The sequence below is a fragment of the Lagopus muta genome, chromosome 2 (assembly GCF_023343835.1).
Source record: "Lagopus muta isolate bLagMut1 chromosome 2, bLagMut1 primary, whole genome shotgun sequence".
Classification (NCBI taxonomy): domain Eukaryota; kingdom Metazoa; phylum Chordata; class Aves; order Galliformes; family Phasianidae; genus Lagopus; species Lagopus muta.
This window is the reverse complement of record NC_064434.1, coordinates 64,633,858-64,650,082: the sequence shown is the minus strand read 5'-3', so window position 1 is coordinate 64,650,082 and position 16,225 is coordinate 64,633,858. Positions and strand designations below refer to the sequence as shown.

The window sequence follows — 16,225 nt, the reverse complement described above, 5'->3', positions numbered from 1 at the left end:
CATTAGTGTTATTCTGTTTTCCATGCTAGAACCTTTCTAAGTTCGAGTATGGATTCTCTTCAATGCATGCTTCATGGTTGTAATATTATTAGCTTGCTTACATTTGAAGTTCTTCACTTGGCAAAAGTAATCTTTATTTCTACTATATCATTCTCTTAGATATGGTTCAACCATATCAGCCAGAAGCACTATCAGAATGACTAAGAAGGTAAGAATTCCTTCTCCCCACAGAGGACAAAGCCACAAATTCAACATCAACTGTTTGCGAGTGTGGCGAACCATCAAAGAGCACAAATCTATTAGGTGTTACCATCAACAGAATTAGGCTTACGACCATCGAGTTTTTGATAGCAATTAAATTTCAAATCTCTAGTAGCCAAGCAACTTTCAATTGTATATGCAAGTATCCTTTTAATCTTTATTTACTGACTTTGTTTAACCTTTTTTAGGCTTTAAAAGAGAAGCAGGTAAGGAGTTTCTGAACTCTGTGGTACTCCAAGTCTGACTTGATATTCCCTGACCTCAGGGAGGAAACCTCTCCTTTTAACACACCTGTCACAGGAAATTAGGTTTGCAAAAAGCGGAACTCACTGATTAAAAGAAAAGTTGTCAATGGACCTGATAAAGCCATCAATTTCATCTTATTCTCCCAAGCACATCCTTTCAGTTGCCCATCCTTCCAAAGGAAGGAATTTGGTGCTTCTCATCTGCCATGCACCCAAGGTTTCCCAGTGCTGACCCTGTACTGCTCCTCAAGACTCCTGGCTGCTTCAGCTGGGGGCTCTGATGACTCTCAAATCCAACCAGATGGGCAAGAAATTCACACTTCTAAGCTTCAGTGTACATCCAACTACAGAAAGAGCACAAATATCAACTTACAAGCTCTGTTTCTGCGATAAATTAGAGCCCAAAGGTGCCCTAAGTGGTGAGGTCTGAATTTAATCTGACAGCACCAGAAACACGTCAGAAGCAAAGAATAAAGATAATAGAGTTTGTTTTCCTCTAGATTCTCTTCTCACAAGCTGTTTCCTAGCTCTAGTCAGAATTCATTGACAGCCAGGAGATGTCCTGGAGGAAATCAGAACATGAATCCACATCAAGCTCCTCATGCCATTGCAGGACATTGTCTGGAACAAAAAGAGCTCCTTCAAAGCTTGTGTCATTTGACACTGTGGATATGACTCTTGTCTGCATATTATTTTCACATCTGATCCATGGTGGTTTTCATAATCATATTCCCCTGTCACTCAAACCTGAGAGTACATTAACTTCAATATCTAAATAGTCTAAAATGAAGTATCATAGAATGGCTTAATTTGGAAAGGACCTTAAAGATCTCCTAGTTCCAACCCCCTGCCATAGGTGGGGCTGCCACTCACTGGATCAGGCTGCCCAGGGACCCATCCAACCTGGCCCTGAACGCCTCCAGAGATGGGGCATCCACATCTTCTCTGGGCAACCTGTTCCAGCACCTCACCACCCTCTGAGTAAAGAATTTTCTCCTAACATCTAACCTAAATCTTCCCTCATTAGCTTAAAGCCATTCTCCTTTGTTCTATCACTATCAGACTGCGTAAAAAAAATTCGTTCCCCTCCTGCTTGAAGGCTCCCTTAAACTACTGGAAGGCTGCCTATGAGGTGTCCCCAAAGCTTTCTCTTACCCAAGTTAAACAAGCGCAATGCCCTCAACTTTTCTTCATAGGAGAGGTACTCCAGCCCTTTGATTATCTCTGTGAACCTCCTCTGGACCCACTCCAACAGCTCCGCATCTCTCCTATACTTGGGCTGCAGGCAAGGACACAGTGCTCCAGATGGGGCCTCAAAAAGGCAGAGTAGAGAGGGACAATCACCTTCCTCTCCCTGCTAGCCACCTGTCTGTTGATACTACCCAGGATACTGATGGCCTTCCTTCCAGGCTGCAATAGCACACTACTGGCTCATGTCTAGCTTTTCATCCATCAAGACCTCTAAGTTCTTCTTTGCAGGGTTGTCCTTAATAAGTACTCCATAGAATCATAGACTGGTTTGGGTTGGAAGGGATCTTTAAGATGATCTAGTTCCAATCCCCCTGCAATTGCAGGGACACCTCCCACTAGACCAGGTTGCTCAAAGCTCCATCCAGCCTGGCTTTGAAGGCCTCCAGGGTGGGAGCATCCAAAACCTCTCTGGGCAACCTATTCCAGTGTCTCACTGCCCTCACAGTAAAGAATTTCTTCCTCATATCTAGTCCAAATCTACCCTTTTGCTGTTTAAGGCCATTTCCCCTTGTTCTGTCACTACATGCTTGTATAAAAAGTCCCTCCTGAGCTTTCCCATAGGCCCCCTTCGGGTAATGGAAGGCTGCTATAAGGTCCTCCCAGAGTCTTTTCTCCTCCATGCAGCCCGAGACATAGAGCCGTTATCCACTCTGTGGCTACACCCATCAGAAACCTCAAAAACTCTGCCAAGAAAGCAAATACTGCCATAGAGCTAACAATCCTACAACTACATAGATGCTCTCTCCAGCACTGATGCCTGCACGATGCTGTTCTGCCCAGTCTGGACCTTCATCTGGGCATCATTTCATCACAGCCTGTCCACAAGTCTTTATCCCTGTCTGCAGGTGAGTCAGCCTCTTTCTCTGGAGTAGGCCTCCAAAAATACCTGCAGGCCAGGTAACAAAAGAGAGAGGTTATTGTTTCTAGGCTGTCATGCATTCCCTCTCCATGCCACATCCCCACAGTTAGCTTTGAAGTAGGTTGGACAGAGCTTGAGCATGTAATTTCATGAGTCAAACCCCCATCCTGCTGCCTGCAGCCATGGCCATCGATCTCCAAGCAGTAAAACACACCCATGAAAATTGCACTGCTCATTAAGAGGCCAGCTAAACCATAGAAGCATCTTTGTGCTGTACACCTGGATCATTTCTCATGAACTTAAATCTCCATTCCATTGCTCTGTTTTCACATCAGTGCCATTTCATTAAAATCACTGGCACATTACAGAGGCAGTGGAGTAAAGAACATGCTCCTGCTCCTTCAAAGGCTGAAGGAAACATTGCACATAATTATCTTGATGGGAAATATGGACAAGGCTTATGGAAACTCACAGCAGGTGGTACACCAGCCTACACCAGCTTTCACTCCATCCCCACCAAGTAGTGGTTACTCACACTCATAAAGCTCAAGGTTTTATACCATCAGTTCACATTACTCATTTTCTACGCTTAGTTTCATTCAATGAAATACACCCATTCAAACAATTTCCTTCCAAACTTTGTTCAGCTCTTGGCTGCTGGGATGTTTTATGGCAGATCCACAAAGCAGGAGACGAATGCTGCTCCTCTTGCACTGGTTTGGGATTCCATGTTAAGTGGGAATCAACACCTCTCTTCCACATTCATCTCTTTATGTCATTATCCAAAACCTTTGAAGAAAGAGTTCATCTTAGGTACCTTAATGCCCACTAAATGAATTACCCTAGTCACTTGTGGAAACAATACTAAGTGCTAAGCTGTAACTAGCCAAAAACTCATAGCTTCAACTGTTCTTCAGGTACCTACACCATAATATTGATCCCACCCCACCCCCCCAAAAAAAACAATCAGTGAGGCACTTCTGAAGCAAAGACTAGTTTTGGACCCAAAGTCTTGTCAATTTGGATGGTGTGGCTCTGGTTTTGTCTCATTTCTTTATGTAAATCACAGACTTCACCAAAATTTCCCTCCCTGTAAGCTCTGGAGAACTTGCATATATAGAAGGGCTGATTTACTCCTCTCCCTAAACCCACCACAATACATGCTAAACCTGCTCCCTTACCCTGTAAAGTAGCATAGATTTTTTAATCTACCAGAGATTCACATGTTTATGTAAAGTTTTTCCATTCCATCTCTAGCTGAAATGTACGTTTAACTTTCCACTAGAAATTGCCAAAAATTCCTCAAGCTCGCAAAGTCAGAAAGTAGGAATTCAAGCTTCATCATGCACTGAAGGAAAATAAGTTAAAACTCTCCACATATTCTCCACATTACAAACCTTTCATAAATCAGAAAAGTTTGAGTTTTCCAAAGCACAGGCTTGCTAAGAACAAAACACTGCCTCTGCACTAATCTCTGCTCTTTCATTAGAAGCTTTTAGAGATTAAGTTTCTTCAAAAAGATTGGAAAAAGTACATCCTAAAATAACACAATTAAACTTGCTTCTTCCCATTCACAAAAGAAATATAAATAAAAAGCATTAAAACATTATTTAATGACCTGTAATATACAACTGCTCACAATTCACCTCTTGAATTAATACCAGCTCTGATTCTTCTAAATAACTTTATTACACATTATTTATTGCAAAAGCCCTTTCAAAAAATACATGCACAGGTTTGTACCCTGAAGCAGGAAACTGGCTGCACATAATCCAAGTCTCCAAAAATTTGAAACTCATAAATACTGGAAAAAAATGCAGAATAATTTTACCATTGTCTTTCTGAACTCTACACTAGGTTGGACTCAGAGAAGAAACAGATAAGCACAGACTTTCCTTAGTGATAAACAACCTTCCTATTTCATTTCATTTTCAGAAAGAAAACACCATCAGTGAGATCCAAAGTAATGTCTTCGTGCAAAGCCCAGGGTTGTACTCCACATTTCTCTATATCCAGTCCTATAACATCCGAGCACATACTGTCAAGGCAAACGGCCACAGCCCCCTGCAGTCACATCACTTTACATACTGTGGTCTGCCAACTATTAGCTGGGGTGACTCAGCAGGGATTTTACCCAATTAAAACCCTTGAAGAGCAGCTGAATGTAGTGAAAAGACACACATCTCTGCAAGTTTGTGAAAGAGAATCCATTGACATCTCCCCTGGCTTAGCCTAGAAATATCTACAACTCTATATACAGAGTCCTACAAAGCCATTTGTAGACTGCTACGTTATCAGTCTGCAGAGTGGCCTGCTGTTATTATTGCACCCCTATTGCAGCCAATGTGGAAGATTTGGCAGAAGGAGTGGAAGGAAAGGAGTTACTGATGCTACAAAGAAGAAAGTAGAGGTACAGGACAGAAGATACTTTTTTTTTTCTTGACATGAATACCCTTCATAAAAATCTTCTTTTGTATTTGCTTTTATAATGAAGAAAGTCCTCTCCATTCATGGCAGTAATCACCACCAACAGGTCTGCCAGCCAGCATCAGCTGTTTTCTATTTCCAGGACATAGAGCTGTGACAGCATCACTGCATCCTAAGCACAGAAATGCTGTGGCTCTGTAACAACGTCCAGCAAGATCTTGCCTACAGCACAATTTCCTGCCATTGTCCTCAGCAAAACAGTCACTGGCCACGCTGCTTGGAAGGGAAGTAGGGCAGAAGTTGGCTTTTAGGATACTACAGCAGCCTTCCCATGGGGGTTTTAGACTTTCCAAAGACACAGGGAGTTTTAAATATTCCAGAAGATAATTAATCATAGAGCTCTGCACCATTTTTATATCTGGTTTCAGATTATATCCACTCAGTGATAGTAAGACTGTGTCCTGTCGCATGTACCAGCATTAGCTTCAGGAAATCTACTAACAGAGTAACAATAATATGCATGAGCAAATGTAGTAGAATCTGCTCTTTGCTCCCTGTTTCTGTTTGTGAACTTATGCTGTGGTCTTCAAGGAGTACTTCAGTAATTGTTGGTTAAATAAAATCACCCTAAGGCAGGACAATCCGAGCCATGATTCTGGAAAAGAAAAACTGAACAAAAGGAGTAAGGAAGAGGGAAAGGAACAACTGTGGTCAGAAAACTCAGAAAAAATAAAATGGTAATTAATAGCTGCTCTTACCCCAGTGTCAAGCTAGAAAACAAAATGAGCTCCTGCTGAAAACCATCCCCAAAACTCTATGTCAGGAAAATCCACCATCACAGGGCTTTGACTATACCTGCATGATACACAAGATGCTGTTCAACATAGTTACAGGCAGCCTGGATTGTGAAGTTCTGTATGCTCAACACTGAGGAAGCAGCTCTACTGGGACAGCAAACCCTACCTTGGGTCCCTCTAACCAAGGCTGCATCCTACTGGCAAGGCAACAAAGTTTGCACTGCTCTACACACAGCTTAAGCAATTTGCGACTGTCATCTGGGTTTGCCATCTGCTACCATTCAGAAGCACAAACGTTTTGTTAAAGAAGTGAAGCTCCTTGAAAACACAGTTCTCACAGCCTGAAATACTTAAAGGCTCATGCAGACAGTTCAGTTTTAATATTTGCCCTCTCCATTTTTACAGGGAATGCTTGTAGAAGTAATAAACGTTTTAAAAGTAAGAAAATAAAACCTAAAAATATCAATACAGAACAAACAGCTTAAGATATAAATTCTGGGGGCCCACTAAGAACCAAACAGGTCCTTTATCAGTGCTCAAAATCTTGCAAACCCTTTGGCTAATTTCATGGGAGCTCTTAGATTTTGATTACAGTCTGTTTCTGCCACCCTTATTGCAATTATTAGCAGCATGTTCTGCAAGACACTGGCCTTAGGAAGAAGTCTCCTTTCTCTCCAAGGACAGCAACAGGTTGAATGGTGGCAATGTGCTAACATGACCCACCACTATCTTCAGGCATCCTGTCTTTCAGAAACATGATGCTACTTAGCAGCTACTCTGATGCTTGTCCTCACCAGGAAAGCATCAGGAGGTCTTTCAACAGGAGCTGAATGTCTGAATTCTCACTCCAGCACTCCTCACTGCACTGACATCCTTACTTCTGGATGCTCAGAAATGAGCCCATGGTTTGTGTATGACTGTCTATGAAGATGCTTGTATGCAGTTGTGTTGCCTGCCTGAATCAAAAAATAAAAAGATTCTCACCCTTCTTACCAAAAAGTCCTGATGGAAGCCCAGCTCAGAGCCATTCTCCCACCCAGGATATCTTTGCATTGGGGAACAAACACCCCAAAAGAATCTAAACCCACCTAATCACAGAGCATCTCCAGGAAATGACAATCCTGACTCCCGATGAGAAAAAAAAGAGACAGCACTACAAAAGCTATCAGAATGCAAATATTAGTACCAATGCCAAACTTTTTTTTGTTCAAAAATCATCCTTTTTCCTTCTTTGTCTTAAAATGTATGCTCAAGAGATCTCCCCTCTCCTTTAGGCAAGTCAGCTGAGCCCAAATAGACAAGTGCCCTGCAGTGCTCCCAATAAGGCCATTTCTCCATGGTGCCAGCTCTCAAAACAAGTGCACTCTTAAGATCCACAAAAATCTCTTACTGTACTGAGACATCAACACACTTTGCTCTCCGCATGCGTTTGCTCAGAATACCCGTATCTATCACACACCCTAATTTAGGAACTGCTTTTCTGCTTCCCTCCTATCCTCTCTGATCATAGACCAACAAGAATCCTAAACAAAGCTACCCCAAAACCTCTTCCCATCACAGCCAACCAAGCCAGTTAGCTGGACTCATTCATTCAGTTTCTCTGCATGCAACCTTCTCCTTGTATTATCCACTATCAGTATGCTCCCATCCCACTGCTGATCCTGGAGAAAAACTTGTTTTCTTTTCTCTTTCACTCCCTCTTGCCCTGACACAAATATGGGTGTTGCTTCCTTCAGTCCAATGAAGAGCATAGAGTACATACTCTCCTGGAAGCTCTCTTAGTGCATGGCTGTGCAGACGCTGCCATGTCCAAGGCAGCCTTCCTGTGCCAGCACAGTGTGGGACAGCCCCCTTGTCATCCCAGGGAGGGATGTGAGAAATACAAAGCCATTTCTCCTTTAGCTTTGCTATAGTGGCGATTTAAAAATTTATTTACACTTCTCCAAGGTTTCACATTCATTCCCACCTACCTTACACCATCAGCACAGCCACTCACATGCTGGTCTGGAAAGGCTGACACTGAGATGCACGCCATGCCCACTGCATTCCTGACGTGGCATATCCCAGGGCTGCCTCAAGTGATGGCAGCCAGGAGGAGCAAACAGCAGGAGCCCAGAGCTCTGCCATGGGCAACACCGCACTGCAAACAAAACACTACATTGCTTTGCACAGCTAATGAGAATATTTGGCTTCCTAAGATTGTTCACACTTTCTAGGTTTTCACTGCTGTAGCTGTGCAGCCAGAGAAGAGCCTACTTTTTCTGTTGCATTTCATTTTCTGTTCTTTTCTGGGGGAACTGACCCATTTCTTGAAGGGGGGATGCCATTCAGGACCTCCTTGGTGGACCCACCACAGAGGTGAAGATATTCAGGTCCTCACACCACGCGTAGCAAGTGCAGCTCTTCCTTTCTCCTCTGGCACAATGTAACTGAGGAGAGGGCTCTATATTCACTCTGTAACTGAGGAGAGGGCTCTAGCATCACAGAGATCTTTAAGACCCTACAATACCACCAGTACCTAGATCAACAGTAAACCATCTCACAAACCAAACAAATTAGGGGCCCTCCCAGAGCCTTCTCTTTTCCAGGCTGGACAGCCCCAGCTCTCTCAGCCTGTCCTCATAGGGGAGATGTTCCAAACCTTGGATAATTTCTGTGGCCCTCCTCTGCACCAACAGGTCCATGTCTCCTGTTCTGAGGACTCCACATCTGGACATCTCTGGAATGTGGCCTCACCAACACAGAGCAGAAGAGCAGGATCAGCTCCCTTGACCTGCTGGTCACGTTTCTTTTGATGCAGCCCAGGGTATGGTTGGCTTTTCAGGCTGCAAGGGCACATTGCTGGCTCATGTCCAGCTTCCCATCCACCCCAAGTCCTGTGCTCGATCCTTTCATCCCCCAGCTTGTATTGGTAGTGGGGGTTGCCATGACCCAGGTTCAAGACCTTGCACTTGGCTTTGTTGAACTTTGTGAGTTTCACCTGGCCTCACTCCTCAAGCTTGTCTAGATCCCTTCCTGATAGCATCACTGTGTTGACCACACTACATAGCTTGGTGTCATCTGCAAAGGTGAGGAGGGTGCACTCAATCCCAATGTTGATGTCACTATAAAGATGTTTAGTAACACTGGTCCTAGGTCTGATCCCCGAGAGATACCACTCATCACTCATCTCCATCCAGACACTGAGCAGTTGACCACCACTCTCTGGATACAAACTTGCAACCAGATCCTTTTCTTTCACCTGTGCCTAGGACCACCACTTCAGCAGATAAGCAGGTGTGCAAGCACTGAGTAAATCATAGCATCAAACAGAGGGAGTCTACATTTGGGACAAAAATCACAATCTGCTTCCTAACACAGAGGGGAACCTCAATCCCTGCACTATTGTCCTCCAGGGAGAGTTCCAAGTGGAAGAGAACAGAGGGTGAGGCTGGGCATCACTCAGGCACTGGGTCTTTAGAACAGATAAAGTGGAGCTAAGGAAATATGAGCTATCACCCTGAAAGTTTGGATGACTCTGACATAAATACAACCAAGTCTGCTATCTCCAGCCTTCTGCCCCTGAGATAAGATCTCAGACATTTAGCAAATGCATATATAAAAAACATATACAGCCCAAAATCACATTAAAGCCCCAGTCCATCTGAGCCAGATGGAGCCTTTCTATCACTTCCATTTGCTCTTTAATTGTTTATAATACATTCACTTTGGGAGACCAGTAACAGTAAGTTGATGGCACAGTTCTGAGAGAAGCTGATACAGAGCTTGTCTGACACTGATCACAGCACAGCAAACACATAACCCAGAGCACCTACTTCTGCAAATGCTGAGTGCCCTCTGCCAAGCTGGCTTCAAGCTGCTGCAGCCCTTCTGTTCTTGAGCTGAGGGGCCATCTGCAAAGGATCCAGCACTAAAAACCCCACACAATTATGTCACCAAACTCAGCACAGCTTCAAAAGGTGATGAAAGGGAAAGACATTCAGACTATGCGAAAACGCAGCTAAGTTGTTCATGCAGGGCATGATACTGGTGCTGTGATGTGTTTCAGTGGAGCTGCCACATAAAGCAAGACACTATCCAGCAGGAATAGCAGCATCCAAATCTGGCCTTCCATCTGCCTGAATAGAGGGATGGAGCATGCCCTTACAGAACACCCAGGTAAATGATGTTGACTATTCAGTTTCTCTTTCTTTTGTCTTTTTTTTTTTTTTTTTTTTTGAGACAAACGAATGGTAAAACCAACATTCCAGCTCCAGCAATTCCATACTTTCTTCCAAACAAGAATTTCAGCCAAAAATATTGCAGCCAACTATACAGTAAACATGACGACAAATATCCATTTGAAGAGTTGCCTCTTACTTTACAGCAGACATATATATTAAGAATGACTGACTCCTTTACTGGAAAAATAATCAGTATAACGCCAAAAGAATACAGCAGTCGGAAAGATTTGCTGGAACAGAGACTGATGCGAGATGCCCAAAAAGACTTGATGAGTAACAGTGAAATAGCTATGCTGGAATGATGTAGTAGGAACACACTCCATAGTCCTCAAAGGGTAATTTGTTCTGTTTAATGAAGAGCTGATTTGATGATCGAGTTACTCATTGAATTGGGGTGATGTAAAATGCTCACTTCTCCAGACCCCATTCTAAGAGGTTCATATGTAATTTGGATGCACATGTTAGGTTTCCTTCCACAGCAAGGAGAAGCTTGGATTAACTTCCTTATAGCACCATTTCAGTATTTCCTCTGCGGTAATCAATAATAATCCATTAGTTTAGCACAAGCTCTTTACTTAAGGCATACAATTTCTACATGACTAGGGTCATTCCTTCATCTTTGTTAACTTTCTCCACTATTCAGGGCTGCTGCTGCCTGTTCCCAGTATAAACCAATACTGCCAAACGCAAGCCCTGCACTGAAACAGAGCTACATACACAAACCGATTGCAGAGACAATGCAGTTGCACAGGCTCCTTTACCACAAGGACTTGGAGAACCAGGAAATCCAGGGCCTACAGGTATCCTAAAGGCTCTGGCTTTTATAGATCATTTCCCTTCATTTGTGGTAGCTGTTTATGTCCTGTTGCCACTACACAAGCACTGGAGAACCCTTGTCACTGACACAATTGTTGTTATCCCTGTAACAAGCCATAGCACCATCCTGGGCTGTATAAAATGTGCAAATTTTGCAGAAGCTTGGAGGAGCAGCAGAGAGAGGGCCCTGTGTTACACCCCTGAGAGCACACCCTGGAAGCTGGTGAAGAGGAACTGAAGTTGGCTGAGCTGCATGAATCAGAGAGCCAGCAGCTGCCCGCCATGGGAGAGAGGGATGTGGGAGGAGAGGTCCACAGAGATGTGAGTAGCAGAGAGAAAAGGACCCACAGCATGGAGGGGTAGAGGATACTCAGATGACATCAAAGGTCCCGCTGGGGATATGGTGGCAGTCACCACAACCTCCCCACTCCCCAGGCTGCCAACACCACAAAACAAAGGAGTCACCATGAAAACACCTTTGATGTTGTCCTTGATAGCAGCTGAGTGCTCAGGCACACAATCCTATTTATTATAGGCTTCTCTGAAGTTACCCACGAAATCTGATACTCCCCAGGTGCCTGTTAGTCTCCAGAGCACCTGAGTGCTACTATCCCATGAGAGGGTGCAACCAGCAAGTGCTGCAGTTGGAAATAAATCGGGGCTGGGATCAGAGCTTCCTGGAATTCAGACAGACACCAAGCCAGTGCAAAACCCCTTGCTGGTGTAAGTGCCCCTTTAGTGCAGAGGCAGGCTGTGGAGATGCAGGCTAAGCTGCCAACCCTCTAGATCCCAAATATTCAAGGGCGTGGAGAAAAGCTTAGGAACGTGTGTCCCTGAGACCCAGAGAACAGACAGCAAAACAAAACATCTCAGCCCTTCTCAATTTTAAATCTTGGGCTTTCTAAGCCACTGTCTTGATCTTGGCAATGCTTATCTTGGCACTGCAGACTGCGAACACTCAACACAAGCTGCAGGCTTTCTGAGCCAACAGCACGGAGAAAGTATAGCAAACACATAGACAAAAATGTAAACCTGAGATCAGCGGCTTCACGCTGGTCATGCACAGCAGACAACCTCCCAGGCCACCTCCTGTTGCTTCAGGAGCCCCACTGCTCCTTTCCAGCTCTGAAGACATGAGCCACACTCCTCCTCAGGGGAGTAAAAGCACTTTGTGGTGTAACATCAGCAAAACAGCTGCTGCTTCACAGCACTGAAAGCAGAAGAGATGAGTGGGACTTCCAGGGAGGGAACTGCACCAGTGCCAACTTAAGGGACACAGCACCTGGTAGCAGCATATCCTCATGACATCTCAGCCACACTCCTATCTCCAGTGATAGTGAGAGCTGGGTGACATTGGGACCAGCTGTCAGCCAGAAAAGCCACAGCCCCAATACACCAGGAATGGAGCCTGGTAAGAATACTGCTCTGCTTCAGTGTTGTGAAGACAGCAGAGAACCTGCAGGCAGCAGGAGCTCAGAAGCCACGTTTACCACTTCAGTGCCCTGCATGAGAAATGCCAACGTCAGGCACTGCACGTACATGAGGGGGAGCTGTCTATATGAATGCACACTCAGTACACCGGATCATACAGACAGGATCCCGTTCCTTCTGCAGGCACAGTGTACATCATGTCCTTTTTCTGTGCCATGATCTACTCCTCCGTAGCCCAGCTTCTACAAGTATCTCCTTAACCACACATCAAGACAGCCATGGTCTTTGTGCTGCCTGCAGCGCTGGAATTACACACTTGAGCAGCACCAGGGCTTTCACACTTCTGCACACCCAGAGGCTAGTGCAGAGCTACACAGTTAAGACCATTACAGCATCATCCTCAATAGCTGAGAAGATACACTGCATACAGTCAAATGAAGTGGAAAGTTCCCTTTGAGACCTCACAGCTCTCTGTGTGTATGTCACACAGTCTGGACATGGAGGGAGCACGAGAGCAGCTTCTGCTGTCAATAAGGCTCTCCGTCTGAACTCAGCTTCGTAACGTTCCTCCCAATTTTCTCTCGCCGTCCACCACGGAAGGTGCTTCAGCGTTCTTTGTATGAGAGCAACCAAGAAGGGGTTGTTCCCACAGAAGGACAGCTCTCCATCTGCCTGTCAGTAAGAGCTCGGCACCTTTCCACATGCGGGATTTGGCAGCGGGCAGCGAGGGTCTCTCTGGGCAGCGCACAGCCACATCTCCCGCAGCCCGGCTCTGCCGCGACGCCCCTCTCTGTCGCCTCCTTGGCCCAAGGGGCTGCCCGAATTCGTCTGCGGCGCCAGTGCAAGGCCAGATGAGAAAGCCTTTTCTTTCTTTCCAGACAAAAATGCAGGGCTCCTTCCCTCCCTTTGCCACGGTCCCCCCTCGCGGAGCTCAGGCAGCCTCCCCGCCCCCCGGGCACAGTTCAAGGCAACGGCTCCCAAACGCGGAGTGAATTTGGGACCGGTTCCCAGCAGGGGAGCACCAAAGCGAGGGAAGGGGAACAGGGATGGATTTACTCCCACAGGCTTCAGCCTCCCCCAGAACCACTTCATACGTTGCAGTCGGACGAGCAGAAGGCAGCGTTCGGCATCTGGCTGTCTCCCCTCCCGGGCTGTGACACTGCTCACAGACACTGCCCATGCCCCAAGCACACCAACTCCCCGCCCCATTCCCTTCTCCTCACGTTCAGGAGTCTCGGGAACGGGATGAGGGGCTGAAGCAGCTCCGCGGGGCCGACGGTGCCGGCAGAGCCGCAGCGCTGTGCGCACCTCCGAGGGAAGGCTGGAGGGGATCCGCAGCGCGCACCTCCGGAGCGCCATCAGTCACACACCGGGTCGCGGCAGCGCTCCCAGCCACGCTCACTGCCCGAGGGTGCAAGGGTGCGACCCGCGGGGCCGAGGGAACGCACCGCGTTCCTTTCGGCTCTCCTCCCGGAGGGACGTTCGGCGCGGGGCTGCCCACCCGCAGCCCCTCGCGCAGTTACGGGACTGCGAGAACGCGCCCGGGCTGAGGAGCGACAGAGACGCGGGGCGGCGACAGGTGCGGCCCCACGCGGGGTATTGACTCGCCCGTGCCTGGGTGCTGCCTACCTGCGGCGGCGGGGAGCAGCGCGGCGAGCAGCAGCAGCATCGGCAGTAGCGCGGCCCGGGGCTGCGGCGGGGCCGCGGGGGGCGCCGCCATGGGGCCGGGGAGCGGCGGGGCGCGGAGCTGCCGCCCGCCCGGCGTCCGTCTCCGCGGGGTTGCCCCGCTCCTTCCTGCGCGCCCCGCCGTCTCCTCCTCCCGGGCTGCCGGGACACTGCAGCGGGGCGGCCCCGCGGAGGCGGGCTTCTGCCCTCCGCCCCCCGCCGGCCCTAGCCCTGGCCCTCGGTCCGTCCCGTCCCGCCCCGGGGCGTGCGGGCTGTCCGACACCTCCTTCTCCCATCCGCAGGTTGGTGCTCATCCCTCCCGCCTGCACCCAGACGAGATCCGCAGTGCCGTAGCAATCGTTAATAGCTCATCTGCTAGGGGGAACTAAGGAAGAAAAGAAAAAAAACAAAAACAACCAAAACGAAAATGGTTGAGAGGGGTGCGGATATCACAGTCCTTGCCTGCTAAGCAGAAAGCAAAGCAAAGCAAAGCAAACGCCCTGCTTCGCACCTGCCCTATGCAGACACCCGCCCTGAGTGCTACTGCAGCGTGTGCAGGATGGGCTTGGAGGCAGCTGCGGGGGCCGCGCTGCCAAACCGCACCCGCACCTCTGCTGTCTGGGGTACTGCTCCAGGGCCCCGCTCTGCTTGCTGCTCAGTGCCGAGCTGCTCGCAGCCTTTGCTCAAGGGAGCGCCGCGGCGCGATCTGTGCTGCCGACAGCAGTGCTCGGTTCCTCTCAAGCCTCAGGTGCCAGAAATTAAGTACAGACAGCAGCTTGTGGTTTTATGGCAGAACGCTGCGAGCTGTATGCCCTGGGGACACTGCACTGCTATACTGGGGGTGGTGCCCACTAGTCCTTGCTCAGTTTGGGGGCATCCCCCCAAAGAACCGTACCAGTTTGCTTCCCAGCAAAGTGACTCCTGTGCCCTGATGTGGCCATGGTTAAGTGGCAGCTGTAGCTGAAGAGTGAGCTGGAGTCCCAGACTGTGTGTTAGATGGGCACAGCAGTACTGACCAGCCAAGGGACCTGATCCCAGCCCTTGGCTGTGGGGGGTCTTCAGAAAAACTCCTTTCAATACTCCTGGAGTATTTCCTCCAGAACCTCACTGCTACATCACAGAAGAGACTTTTAGAAGCAAAGCTGCCTACCAAGCAGGAAAGGAGCCTCCAGATGACAGGGTTCTGGCAGCTGGAGGTAGGGCACAAGTACCACCTCCGATCCAGATCCCAGCGTCCGGGATCTCAGGATTGGAAAAGACCAAATCCTGCCTGATACCTGCAGCAAAGATGTTTGTTTGTGAAGGTGTCGGACAAGGCAGTCATCTGGGAGTTGCACCTGCTGGATTGGTGCACAGAGCTGGACGTTTGTTTTGCTTTGGTTTGTGCTTAGCAGACAAGGACTGTGATACCCACACCCCTCACTTCCATTTTCCTTTTGGACGGGTTACTTTTTTCCTGATTTCCCCTAGCAGAGGACTCATTATGAATGCCACGGCTCCACAGATCGAGGGATATGGGTGGGATGGACGGGCAGATACTTGCCCTCAAGAGCAAACGTGATGCTCGGTAGCTGGCAAGGCAGGCATACAGACTCAGCACTTCCTCAAGCACCCACATACCCACTGAAAGGCTTCGCATTTCTCTTTCATCTTTCTTCACCGCCTGCCCAATGCAAGTGCATCCAGCACAGGTAGAGGGCAGCAGCGCGGCCATCTGTCCCGATGGAAGTGCCCTCCCAGCCCACCTGCATGTGCAGCACATCAGTGAGGTCTTTCATTGGAAAGGCAGAACTGCACTGAGATGGTGAATAACTTACGAATCAAGCAGGGTGACACGTTTTGATGAGTAGGGATTTGTTCCTATGGTAATGTGGAATTTGTTTTTCTGCAGTAAAGGTGTTTGCTGTAATTATCCATTAGCCCAACTGACATCTCTGTAAGTTCTGGGATTAACATATAGCCCAAACCAAGACAAGGGATATTTGGAACTGCTGATTCTTCCTCTCTTCTTTATGCAAACATTTTTCTTCCAAGCTATGTGCAGCCAGGCAAATTATCAATGAAAGCCCCAGAGCAGTGAAGATGCAGCACTGGGAGCCTGCTTTTTGAATTTCTGAAAAACTCACTGGAGCAGATCCTTTGCTGGCAGAGCTTAGCTTCTAGCAGAGCTTCTTGTCTCATCTCCTTTGATCCCCTTTTGCGCTCCGCTAATTATGAGGTAATGAAACAGCTTTGTGCATTTGGCAGACA

General features: G+C 47.6%; 1 protein-coding gene across 1 annotated transcript in view; it reads right to left on the bottom strand.

The window, feature by feature from the left end:
* Nucleotides 1-14,041, bottom strand: part of FNDC1 (fibronectin type III domain containing 1) — a 65,377-nt gene extending 51,336 nt beyond the window's left edge. The window contains exon 1 of the mRNA XM_048936315.1: nt 13,940-14,041. Within this exon, the coding sequence (XP_048792272.1) occupies nt 13,940-14,030 (91 nt within the window). The 5' untranslated portion in view covers nt 14,031-14,041. The remainder of the gene's footprint in view (nt 1-13,939) is intronic.
* Nucleotides 14,042-16,225: the final 2,184 nt, after the last annotated feature.